The sequence below is a fragment of the Corythoichthys intestinalis genome, chromosome 20 (genome assembly GCF_030265065.1).
Source record: "Corythoichthys intestinalis isolate RoL2023-P3 chromosome 20, ASM3026506v1, whole genome shotgun sequence".
NCBI classification, from domain to species: Eukaryota; Metazoa; Chordata; class Actinopteri; order Syngnathiformes; family Syngnathidae; genus Corythoichthys; species Corythoichthys intestinalis.
In genome coordinates this window covers 16,292,746-16,315,417 of record NC_080414.1, presented here as the reverse complement: position 1 = coordinate 16,315,417, position 22,672 = coordinate 16,292,746, and the positions used below count along the sequence as shown (strand labels likewise).

The following is a 22,672-nucleotide window of genomic DNA, read 5'->3' as shown; positions in this document are numbered from 1 at the left end:
AACAAAAAAAAAGTCTTTGCAAATTTGTGCATGAAATGGTTAATATTAACGATGTCCCGACTGATCGGGATCGATCGGGTCCGATCACGTCATTTTCAAAGTATCGGAATCGGCAAAAAAATATCGGACATGCCCTTAAAAAAAAATTTTTTTTTTTAATTAAATCGTTTTCTAGTTGTACTTAACGCTACAGACATAATATGTTACACTCATCCAGAGTCTTTAGTTTAGGCTTAAGGTAGGGTTATCAAATTTATCCCATTGATTACACAATTAATGCTTGCGCTGCACGACCCACTCGCGCATTGTCGCATTCAATCTGTAATGGCGCCGTTTTACCTATATATAGAGCTAACAGGCAGCGTAAAATGAGTAGAGTGAAATTTGGCAGCTTTTGGAGCCTTTTTTAATTGGCTAAAGCCTTACAATTCCTCTCCCTACGATTAGAAATATTGTGGGAAGCAATGTGGGGAAGATAGGTAGTATTTGATCCTATTCTTAACACCCTATGTTATTTCCCAACGCAGAGAAGATACTGTATATCAATTGGTACCACTACGCACAGTCGTGGTTGCACTTCCCATCATGCATTTGGGCAGAAGTTAAATGGCTACAGTATCATTTACTGAAAGCTCAACGGATACACTAGATGGCAATATTTAGTCACAATATGCAAAGTCACATTCATCCTTTAAGAATTACAAGTCTTTCTATCCGTGGATCCCTCTTACAGAAAGAATGTTCATAATGTAAATGCCATCTTGAGGATTTATTGTCATAATAAACAAATACAGTACTTATGTACTGTATGTTGAATGTATATATTCGTTCGAGTTTTATTCATTTTTTTCTTAATGCATTGCCAAAATGTATATGATCGGGAAAAATTATCGGGAATGTATTGGAATTGAATCAGGAGTTTAAAAAAAGCAATCGGATCGGGAAATATCGGGATCGGCAGATACTCAAACTAAAACGATCGGGATCGGATAGGGAGCAAAAAAACATGATCGGAACAACCCCAGTTAATATGTGAGAGAAAAAAATCCCATGATAAGAAAACAATCCTATTTATTTAGAAAAATGTTCTTTTTCCAAGATAATATCAGTTTTTTCAGAAAAAAAACAATATTTAACACATTGAAATGACCTTGATGACTCTTATGATGATTACAAATGAAAGCAAGCTATTTTTTCCTCTCTACAGGGTTTCTCACAGTGCTTTTTACAAGCCTGCCGGGCTGCCAGACTTCTCTTGCTCCACGGTAAGCCTCACAAAAGAGATGCTTTTAACCTCAAAACAGTCATTTATTGTCACAATAGAAACCGAAGTATCAGAATTTGAGCTCATGTTCATATAACGCGAGCAGCAGGAGACACGCCCAACCCGACAGGAGGCCTACGTTCTGCAGCAGGAACGCAGTAACCGGTCGCCCGCTCTGACAGCGACTCATCTCGGGAAGCTGACGGGACAAAAAACATCAGACATACAGTAAGTCAAGATGGATGTGCAATTGTTGATTATTTTGGTAGCTTGTCTCACCATCTCAACCAGTGACAAGTAGAGGAAAATCCCCGCTGTGACCGCAAAGATCCACTGTTGCACGTGTACTTCAGCTGAGACAAAAAGTCCAATGTAGAGGCCAGCGAAAGCCGTTAGAGCGCTGATAAAATTCATGATCATGGCCGTTTTTATGGGAAGTCCAGAGCTCAACAGTACCGCGAAATCCCCTTTAAGCAAAAGATAAAATCACCGTATTTTTCGGACTATAAGTCACAGGTTTTTTTTTTTTTTTTCCAGAGTTTGCAACTTACAGTTGTGGTCAAAAGTTTACATACACTTGTGAAGAACATAATGTCATGGCTCTCTTGAGTTTCCAGTTATTTCGACAACTCTGATTTTTCTCTGATAGAGTGATTGGAACAGATACTTCTTTGTCACAAAAAAACATTCATGAAGTTTGGTTCTTTTATGACTTTATTATGGGTGAACAGAAAAAAGTGATCAAATCTGCTGGGTCAAAAATATACATACAGCAGCGCTAATATTTGGTAACATGTCCCTTGGCCATTTTCACTTCAATTAGGCGCTTTTGGTAGCCATCCACAAGCTTCTGGTTGAATCTTTGACCACTCCTCTTGACAGAATTGGTGCAGTTCAGTTAAATTTGATGGCTTTCTGACATGGACTTGTTTCTTCAGCATTGTCCACATGTTCTCAATGGGGTTTAAGTCAGGACTTTGGGATGGCCAATCGAAAACCTTAATTCTAGCCTGATTTAGCCATTCCATTACCATTTTTGATGTGTGTTTGGGGTCATTGTCCTGTTGGAACACCCAACTGCGCCCAAGATCCAATCTTCGGGCTGATGACGTTAGGTTATCTTGAAGAATTTGAAGGTAATCCTCCTTCTTCATTATCCCATTTACTCTCTGTAGAGCACCAGTTCCATTGGCAGCAAAACAGCCCCACAGCATAATACTACCACCACTGTGCTTGACGGTAGGCATGGTGTACTTGGGGTTAAAGGCCTCACCTTTTCTCCTCCAAACATATTGCTGGGCATTGTGGCCAAACAGCTCGATTTTTGTTTTGTCTGACCACAGAACTTTCCTCCAGAAGGTCTTATCTTTGTCCATGTGATCAGCAGCAAACTTCAGTCGAGCCTTAAGGTGCCGCTTTTGGAGCAAGGGCTTCCTTCTTGCACGGCAGCCTCTCAGTCCATGGAGATGCAAAACACGCTTGACTGTGGACACTGACACCTGTGTACCAGCAGCTTCTAATTCTTGGCAGATCTGCTTTTTGGTGATTCTCGGTTGAATCTTCACCTTCCTGACCAATTTTCTCTCAGCAGCAGGTGATAGCTTGCGTTTTCTTCCTGATCGTGGCAGTGACAAAACAGTGCCATGCACTTTATACTTACAAACAATTGTTTGCACTGTTGCTCTTGGGACCTGCAGCTGCTTTGAAATGGCTCCAAGTGACTTTCCTGACTTGTTCAAGTCAATTATTCGCTTTTTCAGATCCATGTATGTATATTTTTGACCCAGCAGATTTGATCACTTTTTCTGCTAACCCATAATAAAGTCATAAAAGAACCAAACTTCATGAATGTTTTTTGTGACAAAGAAGTATCTGTTCCAATCACTCTATCGGAGAAAAATCAGAGTTGTAGAAATAACTGGAAACTCAAGAGAGCCATGACATTATGTTCTTCACAAGTGTATGTAAAGTTTTGACCACAACTGTATATGAGAAATTATTAAAAGGAAGATCCAACTAATATGATGTGTTGGTTATATATTGTAGCGCTAATTGAGGGACAGTTTACACTATGTCCTGATTTTTGTTCAGAGAGTGAGTTCTTACCCATCTCGTGGGGGATCTCGTGGCACAAAATGGCCACGGTTGTCGCCATGCCGGTTTCGGGCGACGAAGAGAAGGCGGCGCCCACCGCCAGGCCGTCCGCAAAGTTGTGGAGGCCGTCGCCAACGATGACCATCACGGCTAGAAGGGGGACGCCGCGATCTATAGAGAACATCAAATCCATATGAACTTGGAGGCGTGACTGCAAATGCTCATGTTTCAGTGCCATTGACGGCGCTAAACGTCCAAAGCATTTTGACTGTCAAATGAACGCTCACATTAATTCAGGAAATAAATATTCTTTTTGTTTTATCTATTTGAAATCTTTTATTTTCCAACAAAAAAAAGGGAAAAAAACAGTAAATATTATTTTTAAAATTTGTTATTTTGATGAAAAACAAAAAGGCTCATACAGTAAATAATCTCAATTTTATTTATTTCAAATTTCTTTAAATTAAAAAAAAAAAAAAAAAAAAAAAAAAAGAACGAACAAAATAATTGCTCTTTTCATTTGGGTGATTTTATGATTTTTTTTTTTTTTTATGGGAAAAAATTATTCATTTTAATGTGATTTTAGCAAAAAAACATGCAAATGATTGACTTTTTAATGACCTAGTGGACTGGATTGTGAGTTTAACACATCTGGCTTACTCTCTTTTGAAGGCCTTCTCTCTGGAGATGTTTCTGCTTCCTCATCTAAAGGTCCCTGCTGGAAAACAACACTTCTATTAGTCTTTAAAATAATACAAATGTTAAATCATTCACAACGACAGACGTCCCAACACAGGTCCTCAACAACCAGTCCGGGGTGCTACTGGGCCGCAGAGAAAATAATAAATAACTGTTAGAGTTGTCCGATTATGACTTTTTAACCGATATCCTGATATTGTCCAACTCCAAATATCCGACACCGATATCAAACCGATACCAATATATGCGGTCGTGGACTTAACATATTATGTATGGTTAATTGTATTGTGATGCCCCACTGGATCCTTAAATAATGATAAATGTAACAACTTCATGGTTTTCCAAATGTGCCTATGATGCATCACTATATTTATTGTTGAAATCAAAATAGTGCAGATGTCAGTTTTTTGGATCAAGTGCAAGTACAAAGTGCCAATAAAGCACTTATTCTTTCTTCAATGTGTGTGTGTGTGTGTATACACAAATTGACAGATAGCGAACAGATCAGGCTCTAAAGAGAAGTCAGATGATGGAGTAAATATAAATGGGCTTTAATGTGGTTATCTTTCTCTTGACAAGAGCACTGATACCTTTTCGTAAAACTAAAAACAACAAAATATTGTGTCAATAATATGAAATAAAGTCACAAATACAGCAAAGTATACACCACGTGTCAATTTGAATAGCAACTAGTAGTTCTGATTGCAAGCAATGAAATAGTGTAACCAGATTTTACCCATACGCAGAGATTAAGGGGCGGCCGGGAGGGCATAGCCCCTCCCTCCCGGTGGCCGAAAATGTCACTGCATGTAATAGACTTTCCTATATATGAATTTAAAATTAAGACTTTGCCGGTAAATTGTTGTCTATAAAAGCTGTAAAGCAATAAACCATACAACAAAAATGAATGGAATGAACAAAAGAAATATTTTTATAATGGGTAAAAATTATTTTTCGAACACATCACGTGACTAGCACCTTAGAGACGGCCATTTGCTTAGCTTAGCCAAAGCCACCTGAGGACAGATTCTGACTGGAATATTCAGTCAAAAAGGATGCTGCAGCTACTTCTCCACTAGGTAAGACAGAAAAACGTGCGCGCCCACGGACCCACGCACATACACACACAGGTGGGATGCCAGTATGTACGAGCATGGGCTAAGCTACTATCCGAGCATATATCTTGTAAGTTCATTTTGCTGACACTGCGTTTCGGGGTCATAAACATGTTTTGCCCCCCCCCGTCACAAAAGTCAAACTCCACCTATGCACAAATGCAAACAAACAAAACGGAATGTACTTATCTCCAATATATTACACAACGCTCATTAATATAAAACAAATGAGAATATAATTTACAAGCGTTGCTTGTATACGGTGCAAACAACGTGGTAAGATGGCAAGAACTGCTATGGTGCACTGGCTGCAGATGTTAGCTCGTCCATTTAGCGCTCTGTATTCGCAATGAGCTCATGTCGACATATGATTACGTTAGTAGAAAATGCTGGGATCATTAAACGTAATTGCTCCTAAATGCAAGCAGGGATGTCAAAACACCAGAAACACAGGCAGGCAAAAAAATGGACATGACAGCACTCCCATATGTATATTGGCCCAAAACGATGTTGAAATGATCCGATATCATTTTAAAATGCTTTTATCGGCCAACCCAAATAATTTGTTAATGACCGCAATTTGGCCTGTGCCTCTTGACAAATCAACATGCCTGTCTACTCTATTGACTAATCCGAGTAGAGATTTGTGTACATCGCCCTCTAATGATTGACCGCCATTACTGGGGTGTTTGCACACCTATAGCAGCCTCGCGTCAGTCAATATAAAGAGTTACGTTCGCTGCCGTTCGCTGTGTGTGTGCTGTAGGTGGCACACCTCAGCAATGGCTGACAGGATACTTCCTGTTTTTTTGCTTGGATTAGTCAACAGATATGATAATAAAACTGGATAGGGAGTCGTCATTCAAATTCATTGGAGCTAGCATCTAGTATCTACATATCCATGTGCGCAGTGCGCTTGTCCTCAATAATGACGTAGGCGCATCAGATTTGTTCCAGGAAATAATAAGCCTACACGTTAGCGAAAATCCATAAAAACATGTCTTTTTTACGGTGAAAAGGCCACCTGCTGAGCCAGAAAAGGAGACTACAACCAAGTCCATTCTGCATAATATGTGGCTAAAAACTAGCAAACGAGGTGACAAAAGCGAATGCACTGAGAGAGTCATACCTCGTGGCGAACCGTAATGCTAAAGCCAAGAAACCTTTCTCGATTGGGTCAAGAACTCACTATGCCTGTGACAAAGGATATTTCCCGTCAAGTTTTAGGAGAGGCTGCTGTTAAAAATGTTATGATTCAGTGTATGGTGAGTTACACTTTCCCTGCACATAATGTTCGTTTTTAGCCCTGTCGTGTTATTTTATATTTAGTGTAATTTTTTGCCACACATAGTCGGTCTGTGGAAAAAAGGCCCACATCACCACGGTTTGTGGTGCAAAAAAAAGTTCGGGACCACTGGTCTAATTCATTTAAACTGGGAGGACTAGAATCATGTTTCATTGCCAGTGAGTGAGGGTGAGAACCTTACCAGCTGTATGGTAGAGATCGACTTTCCCGTCCGGGACGGCGTTTCAGAGTTACCGCGAGAATGGCTCTGAAGAACAAGAACAAGCAGAGCTGTACTAGAGAATTCCAAGCAGTTTTCTGTCAGGAACTTACATGAACATGCTGAGGGACCAAGAAGAAGAAGAGCCTTTCCATGAGGAAGAAGCCGTAGATACCGGCAACCACGCCGACAATTTTCCACAGGTAGTCCTTCTGCTCAGGGAGATGTTCCTCGTCGTGCATGTGAAGGTCGAGGATCTCCAAAGACAGAACAAAAATAAAATACAGTTGAAACAAGAACTAGTGGTTGAAGGTCCAGTAGGTCTCACTTGTGGAATTAGATGCAGGAGGGCGTCACCAGAGAGGGTCCCCACGGCTAGACCCACAAAAAGCTGCAGGATGAGGGTGTAGGTCTCCTGGCAGGAGTTGAAGAAGATGAGGCAGATGCCAAGCATGGAACCTAGCGTGATGAGCATCACCGCTGCCGTACTGTAGCCGTACTCTGCATGCATTACAAAATACAGACCACATATTTTTACCAATACTGTACAGTGATCCCTCGTTACTTGGCGCTTCAAACTCCACGCCCGCAGTCCATTGCGGTTTTTGTTTTTCGATTAAAATAAATAAATAAATAAACACTGATGAGCTATCCCGATCTGATCACGTCGTCTCCTTCTCCCTCCTGCTGCTTTTCTTGGTCTGTCAGTGCACTGGAGTTGCTTATTAAAGTTAACAATGATTGATAGACGTTAAGGCTTGATCTTGCCAGAGATGCTTGGAAGCCAAAACTTAAAAGCGCCGCATGCGTCAATCACCATTTAGCTCGTTAAACAGTTGCTGTGGCAACTTATTGTGTGTAAGTGAGCAGCTTGAAGGGATTTGAGTGGACTCACTCAATATAGCATTTAATAAAGACAAGCATTTTTCTACTTTATTCCTGTTTAAAAATACTTCGGTCGGACAGTAACATGTTTAAAACATCATAATTACTGTATTTGAATTGGTTAAAAACCATTTAGTAAAAAAAAAGTTTTTCTCCGTACATATTTACTTTGGGGAAAAACGTGAAAAAAAACATGTCTTATATGTATCTCTTTGCAATGCTAAATCCGAATAAATACATTGAACACACATTTTTTTTTTGGGGGGGGGGGGGCACTACTTTGCGGTTTTTAACTATTCGCGGCGGGTTCTGGTCCCCTTTAACCACGAAAAACGAGGGATCACTGTACTTCTAACACTTATTTTGGGTGCTATTCCACTGTCGACCACAAGACGGCGGCAGTGAAATTACATTACAGACTTACATTACAGAGTTAGAAAGTATTTAGCTCCCTTTTTTTATGCTAACACTTGTTCAATGTACAGACCTGCTTTTTATGTTAACAGAAAGCCTCAGCTGTATGATTATGCATATATATTGTCAGGTAATATATTAAATTAGTCAGTTTAGAGCAGGGGTCAGCAACCCTTGGCTCTGGAGCCACATGCGGCTCTTTAGCGCTGCCCGAGTGGCTCCCTGGAGCTTTTTCAGAAATGTTTGAAAACGACAAACATGATTCTATTTCATTAATGTTGTAATATAGTTAAACTACAGTTAAACTTGAGCTATCATACAATAGATTAGCTATAGGATGCACTGCAGGGAAAATAAACTGTATTTTCCGCACTATAAGGGGCACCTAAAAGCCTTAAATTTTCTCAAAAGCTGACAGTGCGCCTTATAAATTAATCAATATTGAGCCGCAAAAGATGTCACAGTAACTCAGAGCGCAGCGCCATCTAATGGCTGCATAAGGTCACCCCAGCCTCTACTGTAGTGTCTATTCTATTCGCCTTTTCATGCGGTGCGTCTTATATATGACAAAGTTTCAAAATAAGCCATTCATTGAAGGTGCGCCTTATAATACGGTGCGGCTTATATACTCACTATGTATTTGTAGTCAACTTACCGGTAGTCATTTTGATACTCGGCAAAAATATCGAATATCGATACATACAGCATGTCTTGCCTTAATTATAAGGCTTATATGAAGCTCTAAATTTTTTGCGGCTCCAGACATATTTGTTTTTTTGGTCCAATATGGCTCTTCCAACATTTTGGGTTGCCGACCCCTGGTTAGGGGAAAAAAATAGAATTAAATAGGGTGCTTTTAGATTGTGGGTTTTACTAAGTGTTATTAATCTTATTTAAAAAAAATAATTAATTAGTTACAAATGACTTCTCCCAAAAAGTAATTGCACTAGTAACTCAGTTACCTGAATGTAAGAGTATGTAAGAGTTACTTGGCAAAGTAACTGGTGATAATTTTCATGTTTTTCATGTGTCAAAAAAAATAAAATAAAACAGGTCACACAATGCGAAGTTTAAAGGGTTTTTGGGACAATTGGCCCTAGCCCAGTTCTTTACCCTAAACTTAACTAGACACAGGGGTATTGCGGATATTGCGATGACTAGATAGTTGTTAAAATTGCTCCCGTTATTGCATTAGTTCCCTTCTGTCTATTTTCGACATGTGTAAGTTTTAAAACTGTTTATTCATTTATAGATAGATTTAAGTTGTTTTGCTGATTTAGGAGCATTTTAGATAAAAAGTTACTTAGGTTCGCTAGGAAGGTTCTCTACAACAGAGCTTTCCTGAGAAGTCTACTGCTTTAAGATGGCGGCTGTTTACTAACACATCTAGTTCTTTATTATACATGTTGCTAATGCCGCCGTGTCTGTCATTTGCATCTCGTTCTGTATATATGCGATATCTACCGAAGCATCATGTGGGCGTAGTTTGTAGGCTATTGGCTACAGTCAGGTATTATTGGAGCCACCTAGCATAGTTTGCAACGGCGTCACACTCCCTTGCCTCCTCCCCACACCTGCTCTGCTGTCTCTTGTCCGTGAGTCCGTCTTTTTCAGACTTTTTTCGCGTCAGTCAACCAACACGCATAGTAACGCACGCCTTTCCCGCCTCAGTAACGGTAACGGCTTTGCCAAGAGGAGAAAAGTAATTTATTAGATTACTCAATACTGAAGAAAATAACGACGTTAGTTACGCCGTTATATTCTAACGCCGTATTTGACAACACTGGTTTTACTTCATGCAAGGGTGGTCTGAATTACTTGTTTCAGCTATAAAAGCAAGTTATTTGGTCAAATTCACTTTGCGTTTGGGGGATAGAAGCAGGTCTTACTCTCAAAAGCAGTGGGTTGATGGGAGTCTCTTGCGTCCTGCTCTTCAGAATCGCACGCCTTGACAAGCAACTGCTGGATGATAGCTGGACACATTTGTCCAAAGTGCTCCTTGGAAATAAGTAGTTGAGGGCCCAGAGCAAAAATATACACCAGCTGATTGGCTGAAAAACAGACCTGGATTGATTAAAAAGGTGAGACAACCCTGTGAGTTCTTGGTGTCTTCTCGGTTCATCTGCAGTTTCTTGAAAGTGTTTACCTGTGCCCAGTTTCCTTCTTCATGATCACAAGCATCCAGTGAATGTGCCAACTGTGCGCTTCGTCTCTTCCTATCGTGAGCGTGCGGCTTCTTTCCTTCTCTGCCGACGCCGAGCTGGTGAAGTAGCTCCTCTAGATCTTCAAGGGGAAGAGAAAAACTTAACACGTTACAGCTTGAACAGTAGTAACGGTAAACTCACCTAAAACTTCCAGTTCACTGGTGCGATTGAGGGACTGGAAGATGTAGTTGGTAAAGAAAGCCGGCGGAGGGAGGTTCCTTTGAGCGAAACAGTGACCCTGCAAGAGGTGACTGATGACGGCAGCGGACATTTTGGCCACAGACGTCCCACTGGCACCATCTTTAGCATTAGCGTCTTCTAGAAGGTGAGCAGCGTCAACACACTGGATGAGAAAGGAATGAGAACATCACTTCAGTTTCTTGAGTTTGGGTAAACCTTGACCTTAGTTCTTGCCTGGAAGTCGGACAAGGTAGAACTTTCTTGGATGGATGGGTTGCTGTGCTGGTTGATGATCTGAAGAATGCTCTCAAGTTCACCTAACGATAGGACATTGCTATCCTCTGCTGTGTGGAGATCGGTGAGAGCGAGGAGGTAGAACTCGTAGCTACGGACGGGAGAGGACGACTGGCACACATCTCGCAGGTTAACGATGAAGTATAGCAGAAGAACAGAGAGGCGCTGGAAGTCGTCTTCAATCAGGTATGCCTTTCCGTTATCTTCTAGAACAGACAGGGTGATGTCCGGCGGCAGGCACTGGAAGAAAAAGAAGGAATTCAGTATGAAAGTTTGCTTTGAAAGACCTATTTTAGCTCCTTGTACTCAGAATCCATTTTATGGCAGTAGTAATTGTTTGTCATCAGCAGTGTTGGGCTTGTTACTTTAAAAAAGTAATTAGTTATAGTTACTCACTACTTCTTCCAAAAAGTAACTGAGTTAGTAACTGAATTACTCTATAGTAGAAGTAACTAGTTACCAGGGAAAGTAACTTTTTCCGTTACTTTAAAAAGAAGTTGTATGTCAAAGAATTTGAAATTTTCTAAGCAGTATTTGAGCTGAATAGAGAACAGACAGGTAGTTGTGTTATAGAACCTTGTAATATTTATTGCACCTCACCAGCAACAGATTTATCCTACATTTGAAGTGCAACAAAAATAAACATTTTAATTTGCTTACCGCAGATGTCGACAAAAGCTTTGCCCCGGTACATAAATTACACTTTACATGCACGCTCCTTCCTTTAATTTCGACCAACTTGAAATAGTGTTTATATCTCCACCTCGTAAAGGACAAATTTTCCTCTGAATGCTCTGCCATCATATCCCTCTGCATCTGTTTTGCGTGTGTGTGTTTGACGCACGCGCTGTTCCAGTTTGTGTGTGAAAACACCGGCTCTGGAGTACGTGCGCGTTTAGGCTCGAGCGTTTACGTCACAGAATGGGGGATCACATGAGATTTGACAACAACGCAGCCATACTGGAAGCAGGTCTGGCTCGCGGGACATTAAACTTTAACTTGCCAGTTCGATAAAGAGACAAACTCGTTACTAAGGCGAAGAACAGATATGTGATCAAACTTAAGGATGTGAACAATGTTGACCCTTACGAGCAAGTCGAAGACAAATGGAGTAAAGATGTCGAAGGGCTTCCAGAATTACGCGAAATGGACATTCTGCTGTATTTATTGTTTGGTGTAAGTTACTAAACTCATCAACGATTCCGAAATTACAAATCACTACAAAGCTACGAACAGTTTTGCTGCGGATGGGTGCAGGACCTGCACATTATGACCGAATCAAATGGCAACTCCATCATTCTTGCAAAGGTAGGCTATGTGCAGAGGCGTCACGTCCCATTAGGCAAAACAGGCAATTGCCTAGGGCCCCCAGCCAGCAGGCGCCCCCAGAGGGCAAACAGATTTAGTACACGCAGCTTTACTGCACTGTCGCAGCGACAAGTGTGACAGTGCCAGTGAAAGCCTTGTGTCTGAGTTCCCTGAAGGGGCCCCTTCACTCGCTCTACACTCCCCCCCAACCCCTCACGTGACTCAGAGTAAGAGTGAGCGGCGATTTGGCGTTTTTTTTAATTGGCGTTTATCCAAAATGAAGTGAAGTTAACCTTCTGGAAGCGGCAAAAGAAAGAATAAAAAAGCAGAAGAGGAGAAAAGGAAGCAAGACAGCGGTGAGTGTACTATGTTACTATAGTTTTATGTCCTAATGTAGTAGAAGCCGGGCACTTTGAGTGTCCTAAAAAGTGCTCTATGAGACCGTGGCGTTATTATACTTTTATTGAATATGTTATTACTCCAAGTCCAACTGTCCCCCTTACTTGCACACGCTCGAAGGGCCCCATGTTGCTTGTTGCCTGAGGCCCCCAGGGACCCTTGCTACGCCTCTGGCTATGTGTGTTTACTATTTTCATTGCCATGAACCTGAACGCACCCCAAGTCTTGGATGACAAATAAACAGAGCAGAGTAGACTCGCTACGGCTGGTAGTTTCTTCAATTTATTCAAAGTAAGTAACGCACCGCTTTTGACCGTCAGTAACGGTAACGGCGGAAAAAATAATTAGTTAGATTACCCCGTTACAGAAAAAATAACGCCGTTATGTAACAGTGTTATTTATAACGGCGTTATTCCCAACACTGGTCCTCAGAAACAGGTCTTTTAAGAGTCCATTTCTGATGGATGGTGGATGTGATTCTTGGAAACGGTCATTGTATTTGGGTTGAAGGAGATTGTTGAAAACCCAACCAAAACAGTAACAGAGCTGGTGAAGCACTGGACATCGAGAGCATGGAATTCGAAAATCTTGATTGAGGATTACTTTCAAGGATCTGTACATTGTTTTCGGACCACGTTTCAGAGACGTGAAGTGGCCAAGCACCCACTCTCTGAATTTAACGACGCCAGAGGGGTGCAGGAAAGAAAGCCACTCGGCATGAACTGTGAAGTTCAAAAACTTAAGCCTCGCATTCCAGGCTTGACAAACAAACAAATTCTCAAGTGTGTAGTTGTTTTGGTGGAGATGGGCCTACCTTGTCACAGACTTCTTGAGAAGCACCAATCCTCTCTGGGCAGTTGACCGCCAGCAGAACCGCAGAGACCAGAATGCCGATGTGGTTCTTCTGGAGATGCGCCTCTTCATCCTGAGTGAACGGTAGATCTAAGACACCGAGGACTTCCTGTAGATTGGACTCTGTCACTGGCAGACAAATCAGTAACAGCAGAAAGCGAGGAACTGCGAATCCCCAGAGGGACATGTTGCAATAGGAGTTGTCCCGTAATGAGGTGACCATCCACACGCGGAGTCTCGGCGGGCGGTCACCCTTCGCTTGAACTAACCCTTACAGTGCAGCCAAAGCTGGGCCTCTCGGTCCACAACAAAAGGATTAGTGCAGCCAGTCAGAGAGCACGGGGGCAGGGTGAAGCCGGCAGGGGGTTCGGGGGGAGAGCATAATTAGAAGTTAGAAAAAAACTTATGTTTGGCATTCAAGGCTGGGGAAAACCACTTATATTAATTAGAAACAAGGTCACCAGGCATGCTTTGTGAGACATAGTACATTTCGTACATAACTCCTAAAAACAAAACAATGTCTTAGTAATGACCTGACTCATTGCTACTGATGACTTTTTTTTTCTTCGCGAAAACTACCTTTGAACATCCTCCCACTTTGGGTCAAACTGACCTAGAAGAGTAAAGGTAGAAAAGGCCTTTGAAAGACCAAACTGTACCTGTCCACGTGAGATAAAAGCTGTTTCGGGAGAATTCTGGGTCCTGAAAAAAGGCTAATATTCGGAAGTAATCTCTTGAGGATTAGATTTCTGTGGTTACCACGGAGAAAGTTGCCTGGCTGGCAAAATGGCTGCCGCTAACTGATGCTAACGGCAGATGACGGCCATTGAACGCATCTGCTATCCTACAAGTGTCATTAATTCGGATGATGCAAGCAGAGTAGAGGAATCACTCCCAGTTATCCAAGGGAGAAAAAAAACATTGTAATTTTTTCAGTCCATAGTTTCTCTTTTTATTGAATCTATTTACAATCTCAACTGATTTTACAAAAACATCAGAATTTTCATTTCTTGTCAACCGCGATTGTAAGAACAATCAAGAAACTGTTGATTCTTCAAAGTAGAAAAAATCCTATGTACATATTTTTTAAAATCACATCTTTCGGAGTGTTACGTTGTACAGTTCCAGTACTCAAACTGATTAGAATAGAAACTATAACTGAGTTTAGTGCCAAACTATGCTTGCTCGTTTTGCTCAATGTTGCCAACCAGGCTCTTTGTGTCCACCAGAGCTCGGATGGGATTATTGAAGTACAACTTGTTGATGAAGGTGGGCTCCCCTGACGGGGATGGCGATGGGGCGGGCATCTTTTTCCTGAAGAGCAGGAAAGCAACAAGTCCCCCAAAGGCCAGGACCACCAGCACCACCGCCACGGTGACGCCGGCGGAGCCGTTGGAAACCTCTTCCATAATATGAGCTATTTCAAAAAATGCAGATGGTCAGCATTGAGTACCCAGACCTGAAAAAGAAGTACTCACCGACAGCTGGAGGCTTTTCTGTTGGCACGATAACTGGAAAAAATGGGGAAATTGTGATGGGTCTCCACGTAGAGCCCTGGGGCACACCAAGTAGAATAAACTGACATCAATCGACTCTACCTTTGGGTGTTTTGCAGATGTACGGTCGGTATCTGCTGCAGGTGGTGGTCTTCCATTTCCCACTTTCAGATTGTACTGAAACGCACGACTCTGTCCCAGGACTGCCCTCTCCCCAGTTGGTGTAGTCCACTGCGGTGCTGTCAATCCATGACCACTGACCTTGAACAAAGAAGTTGTTACTTACCCCAAAACGTAGCAGGCGTCCGGATGTTTTAAGAGCGCAATTCTTACTGTCGTGGGTTTTGTACAAGCCGATCCAGAAGTTCTTGGCGCCGTCCTGTAGGAATTCCAGATTTTGCTGAATGAAAAAACTCTCCTGAGGGTCCTCGATGCTTGCTAGAGATCCCCCTAATGGACAGACATTTGGGCACACATTATATGTATGTAGCCTACCAGATTCCGCTGAAAAAAAACTCATCGCAGCGTACCCATTTTCAGACATTCTACGGAAGCGTGGGCCCAATTATCCACAAGCGAGCTGAGGAAAGAGTAACAATGACCCCGAAACGGGAGCCAAGATCTTTTCTTAATCGGTTCTGGACAGATTCCAGCTAGCTGTGGAGGCTCCGTTGGCGCCAAAACTGCAAAAACGGACAGAATTTCGGGTTTGTTAAGTTGGCGGCAAAGTCTGAACTGCAGAATCATTTCTCGGACCTGGTGAGATCTTGCAAAGAGAGTAGTAGGTCTCTCTGCAAGTGCCTGTCTTCCAGGTTTTGTCCACATCGATGTACACGCAACCGTAATTGCTCTTAGGCTCGTCTTTACCCCATTTGGTGTACGACAGGCGCCAGTTGTCCACCCACTTGAAGCGACCTCCCGTCTAGAAACCACAATGGAAAAACTCAAGAACCAGACAGGTATGGTAAGACCGGCTGTTCCTAGGTTTACTTTACCACATTGCTGTTGAGGCCTATCCACACCGACTGGTTCAACTTGGAGATCTGGAGTGTTATGTAGGCCTGCGCCACAGGGTCAAGTATGCTAGCTAGCTCGGCGTCATCTGCCTGGCACCGCCGCCGTGCTTCATCCCAGTGCATCTTCTGCGTCAGCAGCTTGTATGAGTCATTTCCAAGCTTGTAGAAGGCCTTTGGTGACACGGTGGTGGCCGCTGATGCGATCTGGGAATCTTTGGAGAATAGTTATAGAAGGATGTTAGTTCCTAACACTTTATTCATTGATAGCACAACTTACCGACGTTTCTTTTACAGATGAAGCCGCGCTTTCCGGCGCAATCATCCACCTTCCATAGACCTATTTGCTTGGTAATGCTGCCCACCATCATCACACAGTCGAAAACCTGATGACAGAGAAACGTTAGAGTCGCGCCATTAGATACAGGAATAGACTTCATAATGTATTGACGAGTCAGATCGGTCATGCATTACGCCTCACATTCAAGTAGGAGGCCGCCAACATCAAGAGGAGCTATTCACAAACAGACGCACGCAGCGATCTAACGCCGGATTTCTGTTGAAAAAGTACGAAAGCTGTACAGCATACAAATAGGAAGGATTGTCTCAGGAGTGATATGTTCGAGGATTCAAGGTAATTATTATATTTTTTGTACCATGCATGCATTTCGAAACGTTGTCAAAAAAAATCAATGGGAAAAATTAGCCGCTAATGCATTGGCATCAAAGTTAATAATACTTGCGTGAAATAAATGCTAACTGCACTGTCTTTGTGCTTTTAACCAACAATCAGGACTGTTTTATGTCCATATCTTGTAAAGAATTCGGGGATTTAAGCATTTATTCACAAGAATTTTCACCGGAAAAGCTGTGTTTGCATCAGGCAACCGCTAGCTACATTTATTAACAAATAAATGCTAAATTTACAGTTTTTTTTTGCTTTTAACGAAGAGTCGAGACTGTTTTATGTCCATATCTATAAAGAATTCGGGGATTTAAGCATGTATTCACAAGAATTTTCACCGGAAAAGCTGTGTTTACATCAGGCAGCCGCTAGCTTCATTCACTAACAGACTAGCATTGTACTTTGACATATCTATGTCAAAAAAATGCTAACTGCAGTTTTTTTTAGCTTTTAAACAAGAATTAAGACAGTTTTATGTCCATATCTATGAAGAATTCAGGGATTTAAGCATTTGTTCACAAGAATTTCCACTAGAAAAGCTCTGTTTACATCAGGCGGCTGCCAGCTACATTCACTTACAGACTAGCATTGTACTTTGACCTATTTACGTAAAATAAATGCTAACTGCACAGTTTTTTTGCTTTTAACCAAGAATTGAGTCTGTTTTACGTCCATATCTATAAGAAATTCGGGGATTTAAGCATTTATTCACAAGAATTTTCACCGGAAAAGCTGTTTACATCAGGTGGCCGCTAGCTAAATTCACTAACAGACTAGCATTGCACTTCGACATATTTACGTAAAATAAATGCTAACTGCACAGTTTTTTTGCTTTTAACCAAGAATCAAAAGTGTTTTATGTCCATATCGATAAAGAATTCAGGGATTTAAGCATTTATTCACAAGAATTTTCACTAGAAAAGCCCTGTTTACATCAGGCGGCCGCCAGCTACATTCACTAACAGACTAGCATTGTACTTTGACATATTTACGTAAAATAAATGCTAACTGCACAGTTTTTTTGCTTTTAACCAAGAATCAAAAGTGTTTTATGTCCATATCGATAAAGAATTCAGGGATTTAAGCATTTATTCACAAGAATTTTCACTAGAAAAGCCCTGTTTACATCAGGCGGCCGCCAGCTACATTCACTAACAGACTAGCATTGTACTTTGACATATTTACGTAAAATAAATGCTAACTGCGCAGTTTTTTTGCTTTTAATTGAGAATCGAGTCTATTTTACGTCCATATCTATAAAGAATTCGGGGATTTAAGCATTTATTCACAAGAATTTTCACCAAAAAAGCTGTGTTTACATCAGGCGGCCGCTAGCTACATTCACCAACAGATTAGCATTGTACTTTGACATTTTTACGTAAAATAAATGCTAACTGCACAGTTTTTTTGCTTTTAACCAAGAATCAAGACTGTTTTACGTCCATATCTATAAAGAATTCGGCGATTTAAGCATTTATTCACAAGAATTTTCACCGGAAAAGCTCTGTTTACATCAGGCAGCCACTAGCTACATTCACTAACAGACTGAATTGTACTCCGACATATTTACGTAAAATAAATGCTAACTGCTCAGTCTTTTTTTTTGCTTTTAACAAAGAATCGAGACTGTTTTACTTCCATATCTATAAAGAATTTGGGGATTTAAGCATTTATTCATAAGAATTTTCAACGAAAACAGCTCTTTGTCTGTGATTCCACTCGGTCAGCTTTGACGGCCTCGCCAACAATGCAAGCCCCCTATTTATCGGCCCCGCGTCCCGTCAATACATTATGATGTCTACAGGTTTTTTAGATACGAAGCGTAAAAAAGACCTCCTGTGAGAAGGCATAGCGGCCATCTGGCGTGGATGTCGGATGCCCTTTGGCCCAGTTGGTGTACGCCACGCCTCGGCCATCCGTCCACACAAAGTGCATCTCCCAGTTGACGTCGTTCATGCCGAGCCACAAGTCCGACTGGTATCTCAGCATCTGCATGGTCAGGAATGCTAGACAAAGAGTTTTATAAATTATAAGTTAAATTTTAGTATCTTCTAACTTGGATCGACTGTTGTCTAAGCTTGCCTAACTTTTCGGAAATTTACGAAGTCGCACCTCGCTTACATTCGCAGGAAGGGTGCTCTCGGTGTGCTCTATACTTTTATAGGGGGCGTGGTTGTTCAGAGGTGATACTGATGATGAAGATTTAAATGGATTTAGAGTGAAATTGAAAGTTTGGTAAAATGTGCTGTTTAGACTGTAGTTATCTAAATAACTGTTAATGTTATGTTAACAGATGCCGGTTGCTCTCCATTTGTTGCTGGAACTATAATGCATGATATTTGCTCTTGGGTCTCTCATAAAAAAAACAACATCCAATAAATGAAATTTATACTTCAGTATGACTTATGCATGTAATTTCTTCATTGTGCACATTTTAGCTGATGCGACGTATAGTCTAAAAAATACAGTTGTTTGGCTTAACCAGTGCAACCTTTTGGGGATTGTGGAGTAGTCTCTTTAAATCCATGATTTTTTTGAAAGATTCTCAACTTTTGGGGATTTACTGTAGTTAATTTTATCCTAGATAATTTGGAGAAATTCTTGATGGTCTTGTTTTAAAGGGAACCTCAGACGTTCCCCTATATTGCCAAATGTATCACATTCCTCATCATCACCTTCAAAATACTCCATGCCCTGGCCCCTTCCGACCTTTGCGATCTTCTCCGTCTAAACAATTCAACCCGTTCACTTCGCTCTACCACTATTCTTCCCCTATCCGTCCCCCGTGTCCGCCTCTCCACCTTTGGTTCCAGAGCTTTTAGTCATTGCGCCCCCCCAGCTCTGGAACTCCCTACCCCCTGATCTTCGCAGCATATTTACCCTATCACTTTTCAAATCTAGACTGAAAACACACCTGTTCACTCTTTCTTACCCACCATAACCCCTAGCTCTGTTATATTTTTACTTGGTTTTATTGTGCTTTTAATCTTTTATCCTTTTAATACCTTTTTATCGTACTGATTCCATGTCTCTTGTGAAGCGTCTATGTGTGTTTTGAAAAGCGCTCTAGAAATAAAATGTATTATTATTATTATTATTACATTTGATACACCTAAAATTTCATGATTTTGAGACTAATTCAGAATTTTGACATTTCTTATTGAAAAAAAAAATCATGGATGCAAGTCAACATATGCATCTGCAGGTTCCATGAGAAAAACAAACAGGATTTAGCAAGGGTTATAGATATCTGAGCGCTTATTACACATATTCATTTTGACTTTTCTTTTTACAAATTTGAAAAAGAGGTTTCATTAGGATCTTATTTTTCAAATTTTGGGATTCTCTGATAATTGCTTCATATTGCTGGCATTAAAGGGTTAAAGACTCGTAGGCTCTAATGAGCCGCAAATGTTCTCTTTTACTAAAATATGTTATTAGAAACATGAAATATTGCCATTGATTTAAAAATGTATAATATTTAGTACATGTTTTGACCTACGGAGGGCGCCATGTTTTATGCGCGCAATGGACGCTCAGGATGATGAAGTAGTTTGTCACTGTCACTAGACGAACACTTCCGGTGTTTTGCAATTCCTTTTACGTGGCGAGACGTCCAACACATGCGCACATTGGTTCATAGTGGCGAGTACTTACTATCTGCGTTTTTGTTGAGTATATTATTATCTTTTTATTGGCTCAAAATACTTTTTAAGCATTGTGTTTTCTTGTGTTAGTTTTAAAGCAGATTGTCGATCTGTTGACCACATTAGTCACGTAGTGTATCTAAACTACCCTTATTTTACCTTACAACGTTTAAGTACGTTTTTTTTATGTCAGTATAGTCTGTCTGTATGCATCTAAACAAAACAAGTTCAAAGCACATGGTAGTACTTCAGGTGTTAAATGCGCTTCTTGTAGATGTTTCACCGGTGTAGCACATTTTGGCAGAACACCGTATTTTTTTTTCCTACTCTCGTCACGTCTCATCCAGTGTTTCCTGTTCATTTTGCTTTTGCTGCTTGTTTTGTGAAATATCGACAGTGCTGTCATGCTCATTATTGTTCCTCTTGGGTTCAAATTGAAAGGGTTGGACAGATGACATGTTTATGTCGCTAGAGTCGCACGGCAGCGTAACCCAGCGACGCCAACAACAATGGCGATCTATTACTGTAATTTTCGGACTATAACCCGCTACATTTTTCCCTCATTTTGAATCCTTATAGTTGGCTTATTTATTTGGGTTAATACGTAACACTTTATTTGACAACGGCGTCATAAGACTGTCATAGGACCATCATAATTATGACATAACACTGCCATCAGCATTATTGAATGCTTATGACAGATGCCATTAACCCTTAAATACCTGCAACATGAAGCAATTATCGGACAATCCCAAAATTTAAAAAATAAGGTCCTAATGAAACCTTTTTTTCAAATTTGTAAAAATAAAAGTCAAAATGAATATGTGTAATAAGTGCTCTAATATCTATAACCTTTGCTAAATTCTGTTTCTTTTTCTCATGGAACCTGGAGATGCATGTGTTGACTTGCATACATCTTCTTTTTTTTTTTTTTTCAAAAAGAAATGTCAAAATTCTGAATTAGTCTCAAAATCATGAAATTTTAGGTGTATCAAATGTGATACATTTGGCAATAAAGTGTTAAGTATCATTCGGCAAATTGTGTAAACAATACTCAATTTATGTCCAGGTCGGATCATTTAAATCTATTCAAAAGTGGGATAATTTGCTGGATGACACAAAATGGAATCTGTCATAAGCATTCATTAATGCTCATGGAAGTGTCATGTCATAATTATGATTGTCTTATGACGGTTTTAATTAATATACGGAAGCATAACTGAGAAATAATTAGCACAGAACATGAATTTTGGTTGTTATTTACATCTGTAGCGCTGCAATGCATGCTAGGAGGCATGTTGGACTTTAACATTGTTAACAGCAGGTGGCAGCAGAGGTTGACTGTCTCCTCCAAGGAAGCAGTGGTGGCCAAATGAAGCTTCTTGAAGCAAATAAGCTTTGGAGCCAATTGGTTCAAAGCTCCATGGTGGTTCATTTGGTCTTATGGCAGTCTTATGATGCCACAGTCAAATAATGTGTTACCGGTTAATATTTTTTGGTATAAATATCCCATACTACAGTGAGGACAGCTGCGGCTTATTGTCCAGTGCGGTTATCTATGAACAAATGCCGTTTTCATGTCAAATTTGGTGGGTGGCGTCTTATATTCAGGTGCGCCTCATAGTCCGAAAATTTCAGTAGTTAAACTAATTTTACAAGTTGTATAAAAACGAAAACATAAAGAGGGGTTTTAATATAAAATTATTTTAAGTTATAACATTAATCTTTTAAGAACTACAAGTCTTTCTATCCGTGGATCCCTTTAAGGGATTAACGGTAGTCTTTGCGCAACTCATAAAGATTTACAGTCCATTTAATGTAGCGTTAATAATTTGTGAAGTCATTCTAACGATCGGGCATCTATTGATGTCAATGGCAGTGAAATATGATCATTCAGCGCCAGTGAATAAGTTAAAGGTCTTGACATACCTTGTTCCTTCTCGTTGACGATAGACACCAGATTCCCTCCCTGGTTTTTGCAGAACTCCCTGGCGTCCTGCCATGATTTTTTTTCCGTGCCCACAAACTTGTAGCACTGTGTAAACCAGATAAGAAGTCAAGGTGACCATAAGTAAATCACTGACGACTTGAAAGAGGCAAATTTTTGTCTAATTTGCGCTTTGTCGGATTTTTTTTTGTCAGTGAGATAAAGTGCACATGCTTACCTTGCCTTGGAATGACAGCCATTCGGGCGCGCAGCCTCCTTTGGGTTCGGGGGTGGGCATTACGGTGGTGTTGACGAAAACGTTGCTTCGTTTGCAAATGGACGGTAGCTCAATGCCGCAGTTGATGTCGTTCCAGTAGCCTTCGATAGGTATCAATATTGAGTTTAGAACCATTTTCTGAAAATTATTTCGGTTTCTAGTATTGTCAATTAGTAGTTGTTAGAGGGGGATTTGCATAGCAAAGTCCCAGATAGTGAAATTCCTTTTTTTTTTTTAATGGCGTTTCTTCGGTGTGCCACACAGCCCAAACCGTTTGACCGACCGTCCGCGTCTGAATATCAAAATGACTGGAATTTTGCGCGATGCAGGAAAATTTTTGAAAGACCCCCCCAGAATTTACTGTTTGCCCGTTTTTTTGAAGAAAAAAAAGTTTCAAAGTGTATGTAGTTCTAC

At 40.8% G+C, this 22,672-nt stretch overlaps 2 protein-coding genes across 3 annotated transcripts in view; both read right to left on the bottom strand.

Moving 5' to 3' along the window:
* Window positions 1-595: 595 nt before the first annotated feature.
* LOC130908810 (zinc transporter ZIP12-like) lies at window positions 596-13,476 on the bottom strand. Of its 2 annotated transcripts, none has more exons than XM_057824620.1 (12): window positions 13,176-13,476; window positions 10,595-10,894; window positions 10,322-10,523; window positions 10,123-10,259; window positions 9,866-10,040; window positions 7,006-7,178; window positions 6,791-6,934; window positions 6,660-6,725; window positions 4,019-4,076; window positions 3,371-3,529; window positions 1,544-1,731; window positions 596-1,463 (listed from the first exon to the last, which is right to left on the bottom strand). In XM_057824620.1, the coding sequence occupies exons 1-12, from the start codon at window positions 13,434-13,436 to the stop codon at window positions 1,335-1,337; spliced, it is 1,992 nt and encodes a 663-aa protein (XP_057680603.1). In that variant the 5' UTR covers window positions 13,437-13,476; the 3' UTR covers window positions 596-1,334. The 2 variants fall into 2 exon arrangements, with proteins under 2 accessions (XP_057680603.1, XP_057680605.1); XM_057824622.1 differs by having other exon boundaries at window positions 4,019-4,073.
* A 684-nt stretch (window positions 13,477-14,160) lies between these two features.
* Window positions 14,161-22,672, bottom strand: part of mrc1a (mannose receptor, C type 1a) — a 29,656-nt gene continuing 21,144 nt past the window's right edge. The window contains exons 19-29 of the mRNA XM_057824509.1: window positions 22,220-22,359; window positions 21,984-22,089; window positions 18,241-18,413; window positions 16,003-16,108; window positions 15,705-15,937; window positions 15,466-15,631; window positions 15,240-15,392; window positions 15,043-15,159; window positions 14,812-14,970; window positions 14,692-14,724; window positions 14,161-14,630 (exon numbers count right to left, since the gene is read on the bottom strand). Of these exons, the coding sequence (XP_057680492.1) occupies window positions 14,389-14,630; window positions 14,692-14,724; window positions 14,812-14,970; window positions 15,043-15,159; window positions 15,240-15,392; window positions 15,466-15,631; window positions 15,705-15,937; window positions 16,003-16,108; window positions 18,241-18,413; window positions 21,984-22,089; window positions 22,220-22,359 (1,628 nt within the window). The 3' untranslated portion in view covers window positions 14,161-14,388. The remainder of the gene's footprint in view (window positions 14,631-14,691; window positions 14,725-14,811; window positions 14,971-15,042; window positions 15,160-15,239; window positions 15,393-15,465; window positions 15,632-15,704; window positions 15,938-16,002; window positions 16,109-18,240; window positions 18,414-21,983; window positions 22,090-22,219; window positions 22,360-22,672) is intronic.